General features: G+C 49.8%; 1 protein-coding gene across 5 annotated transcripts in view; it reads left to right on the forward strand.

Moving 5' to 3' along the window:
• The window catches only part of LOC126531687 (protein Aster-B-like), a 129,632-nt gene that overhangs the window by 82,502 nt on the left and 32,499 nt on the right, over positions 1–14,631 (forward strand). For 4 of the 5 annotated variants that reach the window (XM_050179347.3, XM_050179352.3, XM_050179350.3 and 1 more), the window contains exons 2-3: positions 3,624–3,869; positions 11,918–12,088. In XM_050179347.3, the coding sequence (XP_050035304.1) occupies positions 3,624–3,869; positions 11,918–12,088 (417 nt within the window). The remainder of the gene's footprint in view (positions 1–3,623; positions 3,870–11,917; positions 12,089–14,631) is intronic. The other variant, XM_050179351.3, reaches the window with a different exon arrangement.

Genomic DNA, 14,631 nt, shown 5'->3' on the forward strand with positions numbered 1-14,631 from the left:
TGACACTTATTACAAGGTGGCTGACACTTATTACATGCTGTGGGCCTGCCAGCATAATTCGGCTCTCACCCCCCGCCACAACCCTACCCGAGAGGATTGGAAGGCGGCCCTGCTTGGTTGCTCAGACCTCCAGGCCCACAAGGCCTTGGTCAAGAGGGCCAGGCTAGCGGCTTCGACCAATGGGGTCCCGGACTAGGGACTCCATCCACCTAGTATGTAGGGCTCCTGCGCGAGTCCACACCTCGCTTTCTTATTTAATAAATGCTTTCCACCACCACTACCTGCCGGACGAACGCGCTCATGCCACTGGTCCCGCGTTCGTCGGCGTCATTAACTAATTACTTAATTAAAACAGCAATTTTACAGCGTATTACATCGAAGCTGTTAAGTGAAGTGTTAAATGAAACCGACTTCACTGGTCATCCTTCTTCACCAGAGTGGAAGGGCACTGAGATTTTTTTTTTTTATTCGTCCTGGTGCTGAAGGCCTTCAGGAAGCAGTCGCGCATTCGTAGGTGTCTTCTGCATGCCAGCCGTCATCAGTTGTAGTAGTGCGCGCGCTTCCTCTGACAAGCGACAAATAATTCCTGGATTTTGCAGCTACACGCGCATATGAAGAGCAAATGTTTATTTGCCGTTTCCCGCCCTGTCTCTTCATTCATGACGTTGAACGTCCCAAAGCATGGAGGCAGGAAAATGTAGGAGAGGCCTCAGCCAGCACGGACGTGTTGGAGATAGTGTGGCGGAAGTCACGTGCTGTTTTTCGCAAAGGAGCACTTGAACTGGTACCCCAAATGTCGACGTTGCTATAGTAGCCGCGTTTCTGAAGCTCCGGCTGCTGCTCTAGGCCTTTGAAAAGTAAGACAAGTTTTTTTATGCCCGTGTCGTTCTCGCAGCACACCTCGTCCGCGAGACAAGCTGGCTTTGGAGCGCGGTGTGTAAGCTTGAAAGTTGTCTTGGGTCTGTGAGTGTGAGTGCCAGTCAACACCAAACACACTCAAGTAATCACGGCGTGGGTCTGTTTCACCAAAACTGTTACAGAAGTTTCGTAGGCTTTGTTCTAACGCACGTCAGCAGCACGCACTTCCGGCGGCTCGTAGCAATGCAAGTTCAAAGCTCGCGCCTATCTGCTCCGGCAAGCTGATTGGAGGCACAGAGGGAGATGGCACACCGACATGGCTGTATTTCCGTCTTCAAAAACATGACGTCAGGGCCTCTCCTATTTCGTTTCTTTCCTCCATGTCCCAAAGCAACCTTGAGTTTATGAGAGACTCCGTTGTGGATGGCTCCGTATTAATTTCGGTCACAAGGGGTTCGCTAACGTGCGCACCCAGCAGATACGGTAGGAGAGTACGGGACTGTTCGCAAAGAAATCCTCGCCTTAAATTTCTTTTTCCGCGCAGTGCGCGGCTACAAGTCTGCACTGTGATGTTTTCACACATCCACGATGGGACGCCGAATAGAGCGCAGAACGAAGAATTACACCTAGAGTCATTCAAAGGAAGGTTCTGTCCCTGCAATGTGTAAGATTTCCATTTCCTCTTAAAGAGTGAAAGAGACGCCAACTTCAACAGTGCAGGGCTAATGATTAGGAAGAACCACAGATCTCAGAATGATAAGGCACCAGCCGTGGTTGAGCAGTGGCTATGGCATCCACCTTGCTGAACACCAGTTATCACCACCCGTGGCGACCACGCTACCCAGCGCTCACCGGTGGCGTACTAAGCGCCGGCCGCCACGCAGTCAGAGTTTCGCGTTCCATCGCTGAGCATTGTAGAGTGAGTTACGTAGCTTTTCTGTTTCTCTCTATTTCTGTAGTTTCGCTAGCAGTTTCTGTTCACGACTTTTCCATCATTTTACAGGGAAAAAAGTATGTTGCACGGCTTACTGTCTTATGGTAGTAACTTTTACTCTCCTCGTGCTTGCAGCTTTCCTGGTGTACGAAAGAGTCAAATGCTGGGTTGCCGTTGTAACACGAGCCTAAAAGTACAGATAAGGACGTTATATGGAACATGTGACAAGACACCCAGCAGCATTCTGCGACACACCTCTCGAGTGTCCACTCCACGAGATTGCACAGCCATCCTCCGAGTGGTATGACTTGACCGAACAGCGGCTGTAGTTGCTTTCATAAATTAAGACGCATAGGCTCGTGCATACGAAATGTATCTGCCTACATGGTGAAGCTGCACACAAATATTATTGAGGATAGTAAAGAAACGAAAAAATCTAATTTCGCTCACAGTACTAATGACAAACTTTTGGCTTTACGGTGCGGGGACCATTTATGTTGAAATCAAGAAAAATTTTGTCTTTCAACTTTAACAGTTTTCTTTTTTACAAATAAAGAAAAAGTTTTTTTTCCTTGAAATATGTTTTTTATAACAGAAATATCAATTTGCTCTTATTGCTTGGTTTCTTTCTCTCTTTTTTTTCGCTTTATCTTTATAGTGTATTGTTGAAATCAAGAATTCGACTACATCTCGTCTGGTCGGGAACTAGATTCATTTTAGATGCATTATTCATATTAAATATATTATTTTGGTCGGCGTTCTGCTTTTTTCTGCATAGTACTTCATTGTGGCATTTGTTTATTCATGCTACCACTACGAGGCAGTGTGTGCGCGGCCCTGGCTCCAGGCGGGGTCCCACAGCCATGGCTTTCTTCGTGACTTGCACACAACTGCCACTTTGTTTGTGTGTCGTTTACGTCGTAGAAGCAGCGTACCCCTTCCCTCGCTCTTTCGTTTTATTCACAGCTGCTATGACGTGTACCAGCGCATCAATTTTGCCACCAGTGTAGGTCAGCTGCGATATCGCTTAGGCAGGTCATAGGACTCGCCTTGTGTCGCTTCTCGTATGCGCTTGATTGTTATGTCGGTTTTGTTTTCCAGAGGTTCCCGGCCTCGACAGGGACGGCGTGCACGCCCGCCCCTTCATCTCTCTAATGCGATGAGTAAACAAACACTGTTAGTGCATGCTTCCAATATTAATGGGAAGCCTTCCCGGCGGAATGAGTTTGCGAGAAGACGCCGGGCAGGAACCAATTTCGCTCGCAACCGCAAAGTTATCCAACTCTGTTCTCCGACGCCCACCCCTTCCTTTGATCGTGCAAGGTCGATCGTTGTTTTCTCTGTTGGAAGCGTTATCATCTACGTGGGTAGTATTTTGTACGTGTTGTGTATGTGCGTGTGCGAGACGAATTTGTCGTCGTGCAGCTAAACGTATCACTTTCGGGAACGGAAAGAAATGACGCGAACATGCCAGTCTCCCGAGGCAACGGCTTGCCCTCTCTCGGTAGTCATCCCCATCTCCCCATTTTCCCCTTTGCTGCCTCATTATTTGAGTCCTTCCTTTCCTTTTCTTATAACTGCACAGCGCCGTTAACGTGGGCCTCTGGAGACAGTTCCAATTGCCGTGTAAACTCGCGTACAAGCCTTCTGGCGGTACCGCATCAATATTCCAGTTCCTCTTCCTTTATTCCCGAATTTGTTCTTAGCATTATTATTTGTCGGTACCCCAGTAGCTGCGTGGTGCTGTGGATGTGACTTCGTAGCGATAGGTAGAACTTTGTTAGAATTTGACTCACACGCTGTTCCTTTTGTTTTCTTCCCCACTTCGCAGCAACGGCGTCACCCGCCGTTCCTCTCCTCCCGCGGCACCGTCTCCCGAAGGGGCCGCTGCGGTCGTCGTCGCCAGCGATGAAGGCGCCCCTAACGGCGGCGAAGGTGGCTGCGGCATCGCGCAACCCGCCGACGCCGCGATGGCGGCTGCTGCCCCGCGCCGCATCGCTGCCGCCGCCACCGAGTTGCAGCCTCCGCAGCCAACGTCAGCGGCCGCCACACCGTCGGAAGAGTCGGCGCCCGCCTGGTGAGTGCGCTTCGCCGCGCGGCGACCTTTCGCGGCATGCGTGCCATGCGGGTGAGCTTCCCGCTCTTTGGAGTAGTCGGGAAAAGGGGAGGTTGATCGACAGCGGGGGCCCGCCTCCCGGGTGAAAGCCGCGACGAGGGACACGGAAACAGCCGCGCTTGTCGAGGTTTTGGGAATCCGGGAAGTGGGGGGAGAATGACGGTGCCTGCGTCCTCGGAGAGCGAGTGCAGGTATCGTGTGTGCGCTAGTCGGTTCGGCATGCCGTCAAAACGCGTTGACAGAATGGCTCGAAGAAAATGGCCCGAGCAACCTCATGTCGAGTGACCGAGCGACGGCGCGACGTGGCGCGGGATCAACACTCGCTGAGCTAAGCGGTGACGTGCGCGAGTGTTTCTTCGCTCGGCGCTGGAGGTGCCGAACGCCGTTGTCGTCGTCGTCATCCGGGCTGCCTTGCGCTTGCACGCCTGGTCGCTGCGCGGCTGTACGCATAGCAAGCATGTGGGTACGACGGCTGCCGTGCCATGCACCCGTCGCCTCCATCGAACGCATCCCGCCTGGCGTCGCGGTGGCTCCCTGCGAGCCTGCGCGGGGCGCTTCGCTGCACCGCGCCAGTGCGGCCGGCGGACGGGCGCAAAACGTTGCGCGCTACAACATATATCCTTCATGAGAAAGCGCAGGAGTTGGTTTCTCGCTCTACGGCGGGTACTACTTTGTGTACACGTGTCACACGCAGAGATTGAGCAAATAACTGCTTCAGATATCAGTGTCGCGAGCAATAAAGCAGCAAGTGTTGGACAGCGCGCGCGGATCTCGTCTCAGCATGGCTTGCCACTACGTCGCGTGCGGAAAGGCAGGAGCGTTGTTCGTGCAGCGCTCGTTCAGGCGGCCCCAGTTAACGAGACGACGGAGGGTCGATGACGACGGTGAGCTGGCTCGTTGCGCTCGAGCAGCGGAAGAATTCATTTGGCGAACATTCTCACAGAGCCCGCGGGGAACGGCCGCCCGCGCACGCTGAAGTATAACGTCGCACAAAGTGCTCGACGTCCTGACCAGCAGCGACAGGCCAACTTCTAACCGAGATCGGCGTTTGCGAGGCGGAAGTGCTGTGCCCGGCGTCCGATCCTTTCCCATTTCTCTTTTCTGCTTTTTTTTTTTTGTGTGTGTGTGTGTGTGTGTGTGTGTGTGTGTGTGTGTGTGTGTGTGTGTGTGTGTGTGTGTGTGTGTGTGTGTGTGTGTGTGTGTGTGTGTGTGTGTGTGTGTGTGTGTGTGTGTGTGTGTGTGTGTGTGTGTGTGTGTGTGTGTGTGTGTGTGTGTGTTTTCTTGCAGGTCGTAACAGCAGTGCGCTACCATCACACGGCCAAAAACGAAATGACCAGCCAAGCGGTTGATGCGTTCCCACGTGCGATGCATCCTTCTTGATTCCTCAATCCATGCCATTGCCCTGCTGGAAGTACGGTGCGAGAAGGCGTTTGGTTCTGTATGGTCCTGGGTCGTGTCGTGCGACCTTTATAGCGGCAAAACGGTCTCCCCTCCTCCCACCCTCTTCTCCGGGAAATGGGATCGAGTGAGCGAAGCGCGGTAGCTGGTTGTTGTCAATGAAGTGCCAACAGCGTGGCGCAGGCAGCCTTTAAAAAAAAAATAGAAAATAACGCTTTGGCGGGGAAGATCTACGACTGACACCGTTGTTCAAACCTGGGCGCTGGACGGTGTGGCTGGGCCGCTATTGCATAGATTGTCGAAACCGCAGGAAAAAAAGGAAAGGGTAAACGCTGAGCAACGTCCCAAACGTCCTTATTGAGCGCATCGCCATCTTGGCACCCATCCAGATACGGCTAGCAGTCACAAGAGAGCGGCTCTCTACGAGCGCTTGAAGGACTTCAATTCGGACGACATTCTGAGGAAAGCTTCTCCGGTGCGGATCCGCACGCGTTTCCGAAGGAAACTGAAAATATGGCCCGTTATTCGAGATTCTGTCTTATCTTTTTTTCGTCATCTTCCTCTTTAGCGCTATGAAGTCTGCTCAATGGCTTCGTATTGCTTTCTTTAATAATGCGTGTGCTTTGTTCGCGATGTTTTAGGAAGGAGATTGTGGAAATGTGCCTCATATTGCCTAAATCGGCAGGATCACCGAAGCTTGTCACATTCGCAAACGTCTTGCTCGTGTTGCATGTTCGGTACATTTACAAGGACAATTTAGTACCGCGTGTCGTTGTCGAAGGCACTATTTATGGTACTATGAGGAACGTCATTGTTAACTTTACTTATCATGCTCTTTAACCTAATCATCTGTACAGGTCTAATACCACAAATTTCATTTTTTATGGGATTCATTTGCTAGTGCCTATCGGCGCTCTGCAAAATGAAGGGGACAAAAATTTGTAAAGGAATATGTGAATGAAACTTGAGAACCGCGCAACAAGTGATGGAGCGAAAAATGACAGGCGTGACGTTGGGAAAGTGGAAGACAGTGGTTTGGATTAGGGAGCAAAATAGGGTAGCTGATATCTTAGTTGACGTAAAGCGGAAGAAATGAACTTGGGCAAACCACATAATGCGTAGGGCAGAAAACCGATGGCCTACTAGAGTTACGAAACGGGTGCCAAGGGAAGGGAAGCGCAGTCGAGGACGGCAAAGGTTCTTCGTTCACGCATAAAACCCGATAATTCCCGATTCTTGCGCCCGCGAACAAGCGTTATGAAAACTGGGGTTACACCCAATTCCTCCTCGAATTCTGCCGTTTCGTAAAGGATAATAAATGCAGATGTTACGAAATTAATTAATGCTAATTAATTAATGTGTGAGGAAGTGTCCCAGATATATGATATTATTAATAGTATATATACATAAACACGTCTTGTCTCAAGTGCCAAATAGGCATATATATATATATATATATATATATATATATATATATATATATATATATATATATATATATATATACTCAAGGCCTGCCGGCCTTGAGTGAAAGAAAGCTTATTTCCTTTTTAGTAGCTGCGTTTACGTAAATACGACAATCGCGCATCGCATCGCATCGCATTTGTCGAATGTCGCATTCTTGTATATAAACGGCGATAATGCGCTAGGAAACGAGCACAGTACTTACATTGTTCGGCATTGCGAACGGAAGCTGCGGCATTGAGAAAACGTTTACCCAACTATACGTTACGTTCAAAAAGGGTGCCAGATTCGGCTAATTAGCGATCCGTTAATTTGTTGCACGAGCGTACAGTGGGAACCAGTAAAAGAGGACGGCAACCGACAGGAACGAAAGGCCCGACAGCTCTGGATCGACACAGAAATACTCCATATGCATGTGATAACGTCCGTCAGCAAGGGGTTGTAAGCTACATTGAAGACGTAGTTCACCTTTGCCGGTGCATTAATCCCGCTATGCCCAACGCTGAAAAGGTCAAGAATGCCATGAAGGGCATAGAGGATGACGCCTTCCAAATGCTCTTGGCGAAAAATTCTCAAACGGTTGACGAAGTCATTACCCTGTGCCAGAGCTACGGTGAGCTCCGCAATGAGCGCCTTACTACGCGCCGAGCTGTCACGCCAGACGACACGGTTTCGGCCCTAACCGACAGTTCCAGTGCTGCGCCCGCCCACTCTCTGTTCCACGACCAAATCAAACATTTCGTTCGCGAAGAAGTCGCGCGCCAACTGTCACTGCTGCCTGCTACCCAGTCGTCTGAGTCCTCTTTGTCCCCGGAACTTCGACGGGTCATACATGAACAAGCCAGCGACGCACTACCTCTCGCTAATCAGCCACCTTCAGCGCCGGTTCCGCTCACGTGCGCCGCCGAGGGCGAGAAATCGTGCACGTTCAGCGGCTCAAGCCGTACTTCGATCCACCTGTGCTATCCTGCCCGTAGGTCGCCGAGACGGCTCTTCTCCTGAAGAACGAGCAACAGGCACTGCTCCGAGGACGACGACGAGTTGTTCGAAGCCTTGTGCCTGTGTTGCCTAAGCTGTGTGGCCCCTCGCAGCGGTTCTCTACTCATCAGTCAGGGCTTCATCAGTCAAACTATAACACCTCTTGACAATATGTATATATAATATCACGACGTCCTTGAGGCATATTATTGTACAATGTCGTTCGTTGTATGCGCCACTGTGTTTCACACTGCCTTTAGCACCCCACTGTCATTGCTAGGCATGAAAAATTAACGTGTCTTCGCAAGTAAGGTGTACATCGTTCAGGCCGTCTGCGCGCCCCGTTATGCCAATACTATGCATTCTTGTCTTGCACGAGAACACGGAAGCGGAGACAGTGGAGGGTGGAAGCGCCTTCTTAGCAGGGCGTTCACCGAGAGACGATCAAACGATTAACCCTTGTCTCCCATGGCAACGGAGCGTCCGATCAGCCGCACAAGGTGCTATTATGGTACCTGGTCGTGCGCCCATATATATGTTGAGCTCATTGTCGCATTAAACGGTCACAGAGAAATCAAAATTTCAGATTTTGCGTCTGCTTCAAATAACAGAAGTATGTGATTTCGATTTTGCTGGTTGCATTCAAGTAATTGTTTCGCCAGTCTCTCTGTGAGCCCTGCGGAAGGCCGAAATACGATTATGCGAAAGTTAACTTCTTAAGAAAGCACAAATGCTGGCAATACGTAATATAATTCTCAACTTTACTCATAAAGGTACACTTCCAGGAAGATCAAACAATTAGTTTTTTCAAAACGCAATCTAAACAATACAAAGCGTTCGCAGAAATATGGAGACTTCAGTTCATCGACAACCGGGCTGCCTCGTTCACCCACTGCGAATTTTAAGAACACAGTCGTGACGCATTATGTAGCACTACACATCATCTTGGATTACTGCATATGTACTGTTAGGCTTATGCCTAAAGTTTGCCTGTATTTAAGAGCAGACTTCGAGATCGCTATCAGTGGCGGACAGGTAACCGCTCTCGCGCTCCTGCCACAGCCGCCGAGCACATCTGGCGTCCCTGGTGCGCATGAGCGCGTGCTGTATCTGTTGTTTAATTCTGTTATGACACCTCTTGATTTAAGTCCAATGCAGAACGAAAGCCTCTCCCCGATAGTATCCAGTTAACCGTGACCTGCGTCAGCTGAACCCATCTACGCCTGCAAATTTCCTAATCTCATCACCCCGCCATATCATACGACGAAACTCGGAGCTATGCGATTGCTGAAAAAGAGGAAAACATAAGCGTTTCTTCCCTGAAGCACCCGCTCCGCGGATGACGGGAGGTTCGGCGATAAACGGACACGTTTCGCTAAGAACGCGCCACTTACAAGCGCTACTTGAAATACTGAGCACGCGAGCAGGTTTGAGCCTGGGCGGCGTTTATCAGCTGTTACAGAAGCCGCTTGCTTGCCCGCTGGGTCGCGTGTTGAAACGGCGTCTTTGTGCAGTTCATCTCTGGGCACTATATGCACAACATTGAGCGGAAGATTCGCTGCTGACACAGGCGCGGCACGTTACAAGGGAAGCGGCAGTTCGCGCCAACGGCGACATTTTTTCTTTCTTTGTCGGAAACCTCTACGTTCACGTCGAACTGGCGAAAGTGTCTTCGTGTGCCGGTTGTAAGGTGCCCGGGCAGCATGCGCCCAGAGCTGACTTTGCCTTGACTTCTTGCCACGCTGATGCTACCGTGTGATATACGGACACTGGTCTTCTTCATCGGTACCGACTATCGTGTACAGACAGCTTTGTGCCTTCCTAATGGTGCGTCTCTATTGGAGCAGCAAGAATCTCCATACTGCTGACATTGTCTTCGTGAGGTAAGGTGAAATAATCCGACCCACGATTCAGGAAAACCTTGGTGCTTCGATAGCGAACTTGCATGGTCACTTGCGGCAGCGGCTCAATATCAATGCCCTGCTGCTGGGTGCGAGGTCGACGATTCGATTCCTGGCGACGGCGGCATTACGATGCAGTCTGAGTGCAAAAAATGCAAAAGGCGTACGTTTAATAACAGAATACAGATAATCGAAATTAATCCGGAGCACCCGATCAAGGCGTCCTCCACCGCAGCGCTGACGTTTGAACACCAAACGAAAGTAAACTTAGTTTCATACTGTAATTAATTGATAAATGTCAGGGTAATTTAACGCAAAGAATCAAAACAAAAGGAACACACCCCGGTCCGTACCTTCTGTATTATTTTTTCGTACGATGGTTTTGACTGCCTGTTGTCGCAGAACCTCGCCTGAGATCAACTACGAGAAGCTGCCTGCTTATTGCATAACAACATGCCCTGTTGCACACCGGCTCCATTGCCAGCAGCAGTTTACTGCCGTTTCTGCGTGGTAGTGACGGCGCAGCTAAAGTTATTTGGCCCTGTCGAAAGTTGCCGCTGTGTATCGAGAGTACTGCGCTACAAGGAGATCAAGTTAAAGTTGTGAGGGCAGTCTTTGCTAGATGGTTTTGTATAGTCTCTTCAGTGCACCTTTTTTTTCTTAATTAAGTGCTTTATTTGTGGATTACTTGTATTTGCAACACGGACGATATCTTCAAAGAGTTGGCCACAAAAGAGCGTCTAGCTGCTCCGCTGCTACGCGATTACGGATATCTGCCTTTTGCACAGTTTCTTCGCTGCAGTTAGCATCGTAACTGTGTACCGCGCACGAGCTTCAGCATAGCGTGACCTGTACCGAAAGACGAAGCCGCAAGCAGCAGTGCTGCAGCGGTGACATTTTCTGACGTTAACCGAAGTGGGCAGAAATTGTATTGCATTCACTAACTGTATTTCGCTCATCTGCTGACGCTAATTAGCAGGCATCCTCAGGATCGCCACGAACGCTTCTCCTTTTTTTTTTCCGAGAAAAAATTCGCAACAGGAGAGTGTTTCTGTAGGTGAACACAATCTCCCAAGATAGCGCCACCGGCGCTGCTGTTCCTGGGTGCCTCTTAAACTATTCCCGTATGCGTTTTCCCTAGTAAGGCTGTGATGTACGAAAGCTCTCTGCGCCCTTGGCTAATGTGGTGATACTCCGGACGCTACGCACGGCCGCTGCGCACGGCCGCTGAAGCGTTCTGAATGAATTCTAAGGAATTTAGAATGATACATCAGCAGTGACAAAGCCGAGAACCTTGGAACACTGTAAGAGATGCCGTTGTGGAGGGCTCCGGTTTAATATTTAGCGCCTATGCTTTGCATTTCACTGTGCACCGAAATACGCAGTTATAACCGCACAAGCGCTCTGCATTACGCTCTCGACGGAATTCGGTCACAGCGGCCGGGATTCGAACCTGCGAGCCTATAGTGTCTCAACAGCACAACGCCGCAGCTACTGCGTTACCGCGATGGTTATACAAATGCACTGATCTTGCGCACACATCGAAAATAAGGCACGCTATCAATACGCCTGCGAGCATTAACGGGCTCATTGCCTTTGTAGGCAAGATAAGCGGCCATGGTTACTTTCCTTGTTTTTTCTTCCTTTTCATCAGCGTTTCATGTCTGTGTTTCGTCACACTTATGTGCTTCCAAAAGTGTCGTTGCATTGACAGTGCGAAACTTGTCCATATCTGTGGCGTTTGTGAAAACCTTTTAGTACGCCTGTGCCCGCTGTTGAATGTGGAGTGTGCGCAGACCTGTTAATGTACATATTGTGTCGGTTGACGCGCAGCACGGTAACTTGCGTGTCATCCCAAAAGTTTGGTCCTGTATGGGGAAAAGTTATGAGAGGATGTTCTATTTGGGGAAACATGCATGAGAAAGGCGTAGAAAGGTAAAAAGAGGACATAAATTGCCGTAAGACGGGTTGCGATAGGGTGGCCCAGGGCTTGGTGGCAGTCAAATTGTGCCACACAGAGAGCATAGAATAGATGTAATGGGGAAGAGAGGAAAGGTGGGGATCAAGATGGATGAGAAAGGTAAAAAAATAGTAACAGAGGTTGAGACGGCCGTCAAACGGGCTGTGATAGGCGCATTGGCCATGGTGTAGCAGCAAGCGATGGGTGAGCAGGGTGATGGGGCGCACATGTGGAAAGGGGCGAGTGGAAGAGAGGCTAGACAGGGCATCTACGCGCTTACTCGATGTTCGCGTGCTGCATCATCGTAGCTCCACGCCGGTGGCCGAGGCGTCGGACCGGCTGCGTCCAAGGCCCGCAGCCGCGCCGTCCTCCACGACACCAGCGGTTAACGCAGTGGCAGCCACGGCGGTGGCGTCGGCCGAGCCGGACGCAGCGTCTAACGCCGAATCGACCGGCCAGCGGACACGCCGCCGTAAGAAGTGAGTTGACTTGCACTGGACGATGCCGCGACGCCAACTGCTTGCCGAGACCACCCTAGATACCCGCACGTGATCTGCTGATCTTGCTGTCACCCATGCAGTGCAGCCAGAACTATTCCGAGTATTTTCGCTTCTATGCGCACATTTCTAATCGCCCATAGCTGATAGCACAATACCGCCGCTCCAGGTTGACAGGTTCAAGAAGTCAACATTACTTTCTTGCACGACAAATCGCAGTGTTCAGTGAGATATTTACAGCTTCGCAAATTAACATTTTTTACGCATGTCGTGAAGTAATGTTTATTTAGTATAAATCCTGATACTATAGTACCAATATTTAAAACATGGTTCCAGAACGTGCTACGATATAGCGCGTTGCATGGGCGCACAGGGAGTGTTTCACAGCATTCAGTGTGCTACGCGTTCTGCATGAAACTTTAGCACTTGCATGCGCGTGCTAGCCCCCAGATGGCAGCGCTTATTCTTGTGTGGCTTGTGTAGTTTGTGTCGGTTATGTCATTAGCATTCGTCAGTGTTGCGTACATGTTGTGCTAAGTGCTCGTCTCTCTTGCGTCGTGTGCTTCCTGTTGAACAACATTGCTAGTCGTAAAGTGTTTGTCCAACACTTCTTTTCTTTTTCGTTTCAAATTATCGAGAGCACGCCGCGGTTGTCATTCAAGCATTACTCTAAATGAAGCACGAAAATTCGCCTTTAACTTCTCGTCTATCGCTTCAAAACTGCGTCGAGCTCAACCACTAGTCGACGGAGCTAGGATGAAAAGCCACCTTCTCGACATCGTAAGAAGTGGACGCAAACGCGCACTCATCTGTGCAAACGCCTATGGCTCTTTGGTATATTGCATCGTTGTTTTTTTTTAAGCATTAGCTTAGCGCAATTCGTTACCGCCACAGGGAGGCGCCATATGCGCAGGCGGCCCCGCAGGAGCGCGAATTGATGTTGGATTCGACATCACTGTATGCTGGAGCTGTTTATTCAAGGGCCGCGACTGCGGTTGCATATGCAATGTCAGTTCGCGTTATTATTCTCATATATTTTGTCTTATCGAGATCCTCAGGTCCTTATTTCGCGTTCTATTCGCGCAAATAAAGTATTCTAGCAGAAGGCCAACGGCATTCTTTTAGGCTTGCATTTTAGCTGTTCCTTGAATAGAACGAGATTCCTTATATATTTTTTTTCATTGCTTTTTGTTGTTTCTTTGTGATTACCGCTGCGACTGTTTTGTCCTAGCTAGGAAAACACGAAATAGCCACAGTGTAATACGTCGACTACACACTTGGAGTTATCTTGGATTCGTGCCATCAGGGGCACTGAAGAGTAACGTTCAGTTCATTTGGATTGATGAAACTACATTGCTAAAATATAAGAAATCTTCATTTTGACACGCCACTGGAAGCCAGAAAAGGTGCAGAAGCGAAATACAGGTGGCGGCGTCAGGAACAGAAAGGAATGTATTAGTTAACGCTACGTTTGTAAATTGCATTTCTGTAATTCCGTAAGTGTCACGGTTACCTCGAGTGGAGACTTATGTCAGAAAATTTGTAAAAACGGGGCTAGTCCACGTCACGCTGCGGGAGAGCTTCGCATAGCGCCCGCGGTGGATGCACCGCGGCGCTAGCGCAAGTAGAAAATCTTATTTTTTTTATTTTTTACTGTTTAACTTAGGTAGGACATTAGGCAGTATAATAGCAAGAGCTTGGCGGCGCAACCCAGCACCCCGTTCCAAAGGGGACGCTCATAACATCCATCCATCCATCCGGTGAACTGGAGCAGACGACGAGCGGACGCCACAGGCTTTCTGTACGTACGCTCGCCATTGCGCAAGGGTTGAGTGCCTGTATCGGCGTGCGAATATTGTCGAGACGACGTACAAATCACCTCCCTATTTTTGCGCAGTGTTCAGAAACATAAACGCGAACAATTTTGAAAGAACTACAACGCCTTGTTTCATTTACAGGTTAAACTGCGTTTGCAACAGCGGCTTAATTCATAATTCAAATTGTACACCTGCACTACTCCGGCGTTAGGAACCGACTACAGAGCAAGTTCATGTCGCACTTTTCTGTAAATGTGCGTAAAAAAACTCAGTGCCCTTCCACTCTGTGAAGAAGGATGACCAGCGAAGCTGTATATGTGGGCGCCTTAACGGCGAACTGCACCTCCGCCGCGGGTCGGCCCGGCCGACGTTTGGCCCGGCGTTGCACTATCTCCGGGATTTTTTTTTTTCTACACGCGCACGCGATAGTGGGGAAAGTAGCCCTTAACAGCTTCGCTGTAAAAATCCTGCGTTTCAAACTAACAAAGCTAACCAACTGATTACTAAACTAGTAATTACCATATTAGGTTTGTTCGATTCAGAAAAAGGTGCACGGCACCTCAAACGAAAAAGTGCAGGGGGTGCCGGGCTGCACCCACTCGCTGCAAGGTTCAAGGGTGCAGTGCACCGCGGCGGCACCTTGCCTTGCACCCCTTTCAATCGAGCACGGGAGAGCAGGGTGCACTGCTGCACCTCGGGGAATCGAGG

Source organism: Dermacentor andersoni, chromosome 5 (genome assembly GCF_023375885.2).
Source record: "Dermacentor andersoni chromosome 5, qqDerAnde1_hic_scaffold, whole genome shotgun sequence".
Taxonomy (NCBI): domain Eukaryota; kingdom Metazoa; phylum Arthropoda; class Arachnida; order Ixodida; family Ixodidae; genus Dermacentor; species Dermacentor andersoni.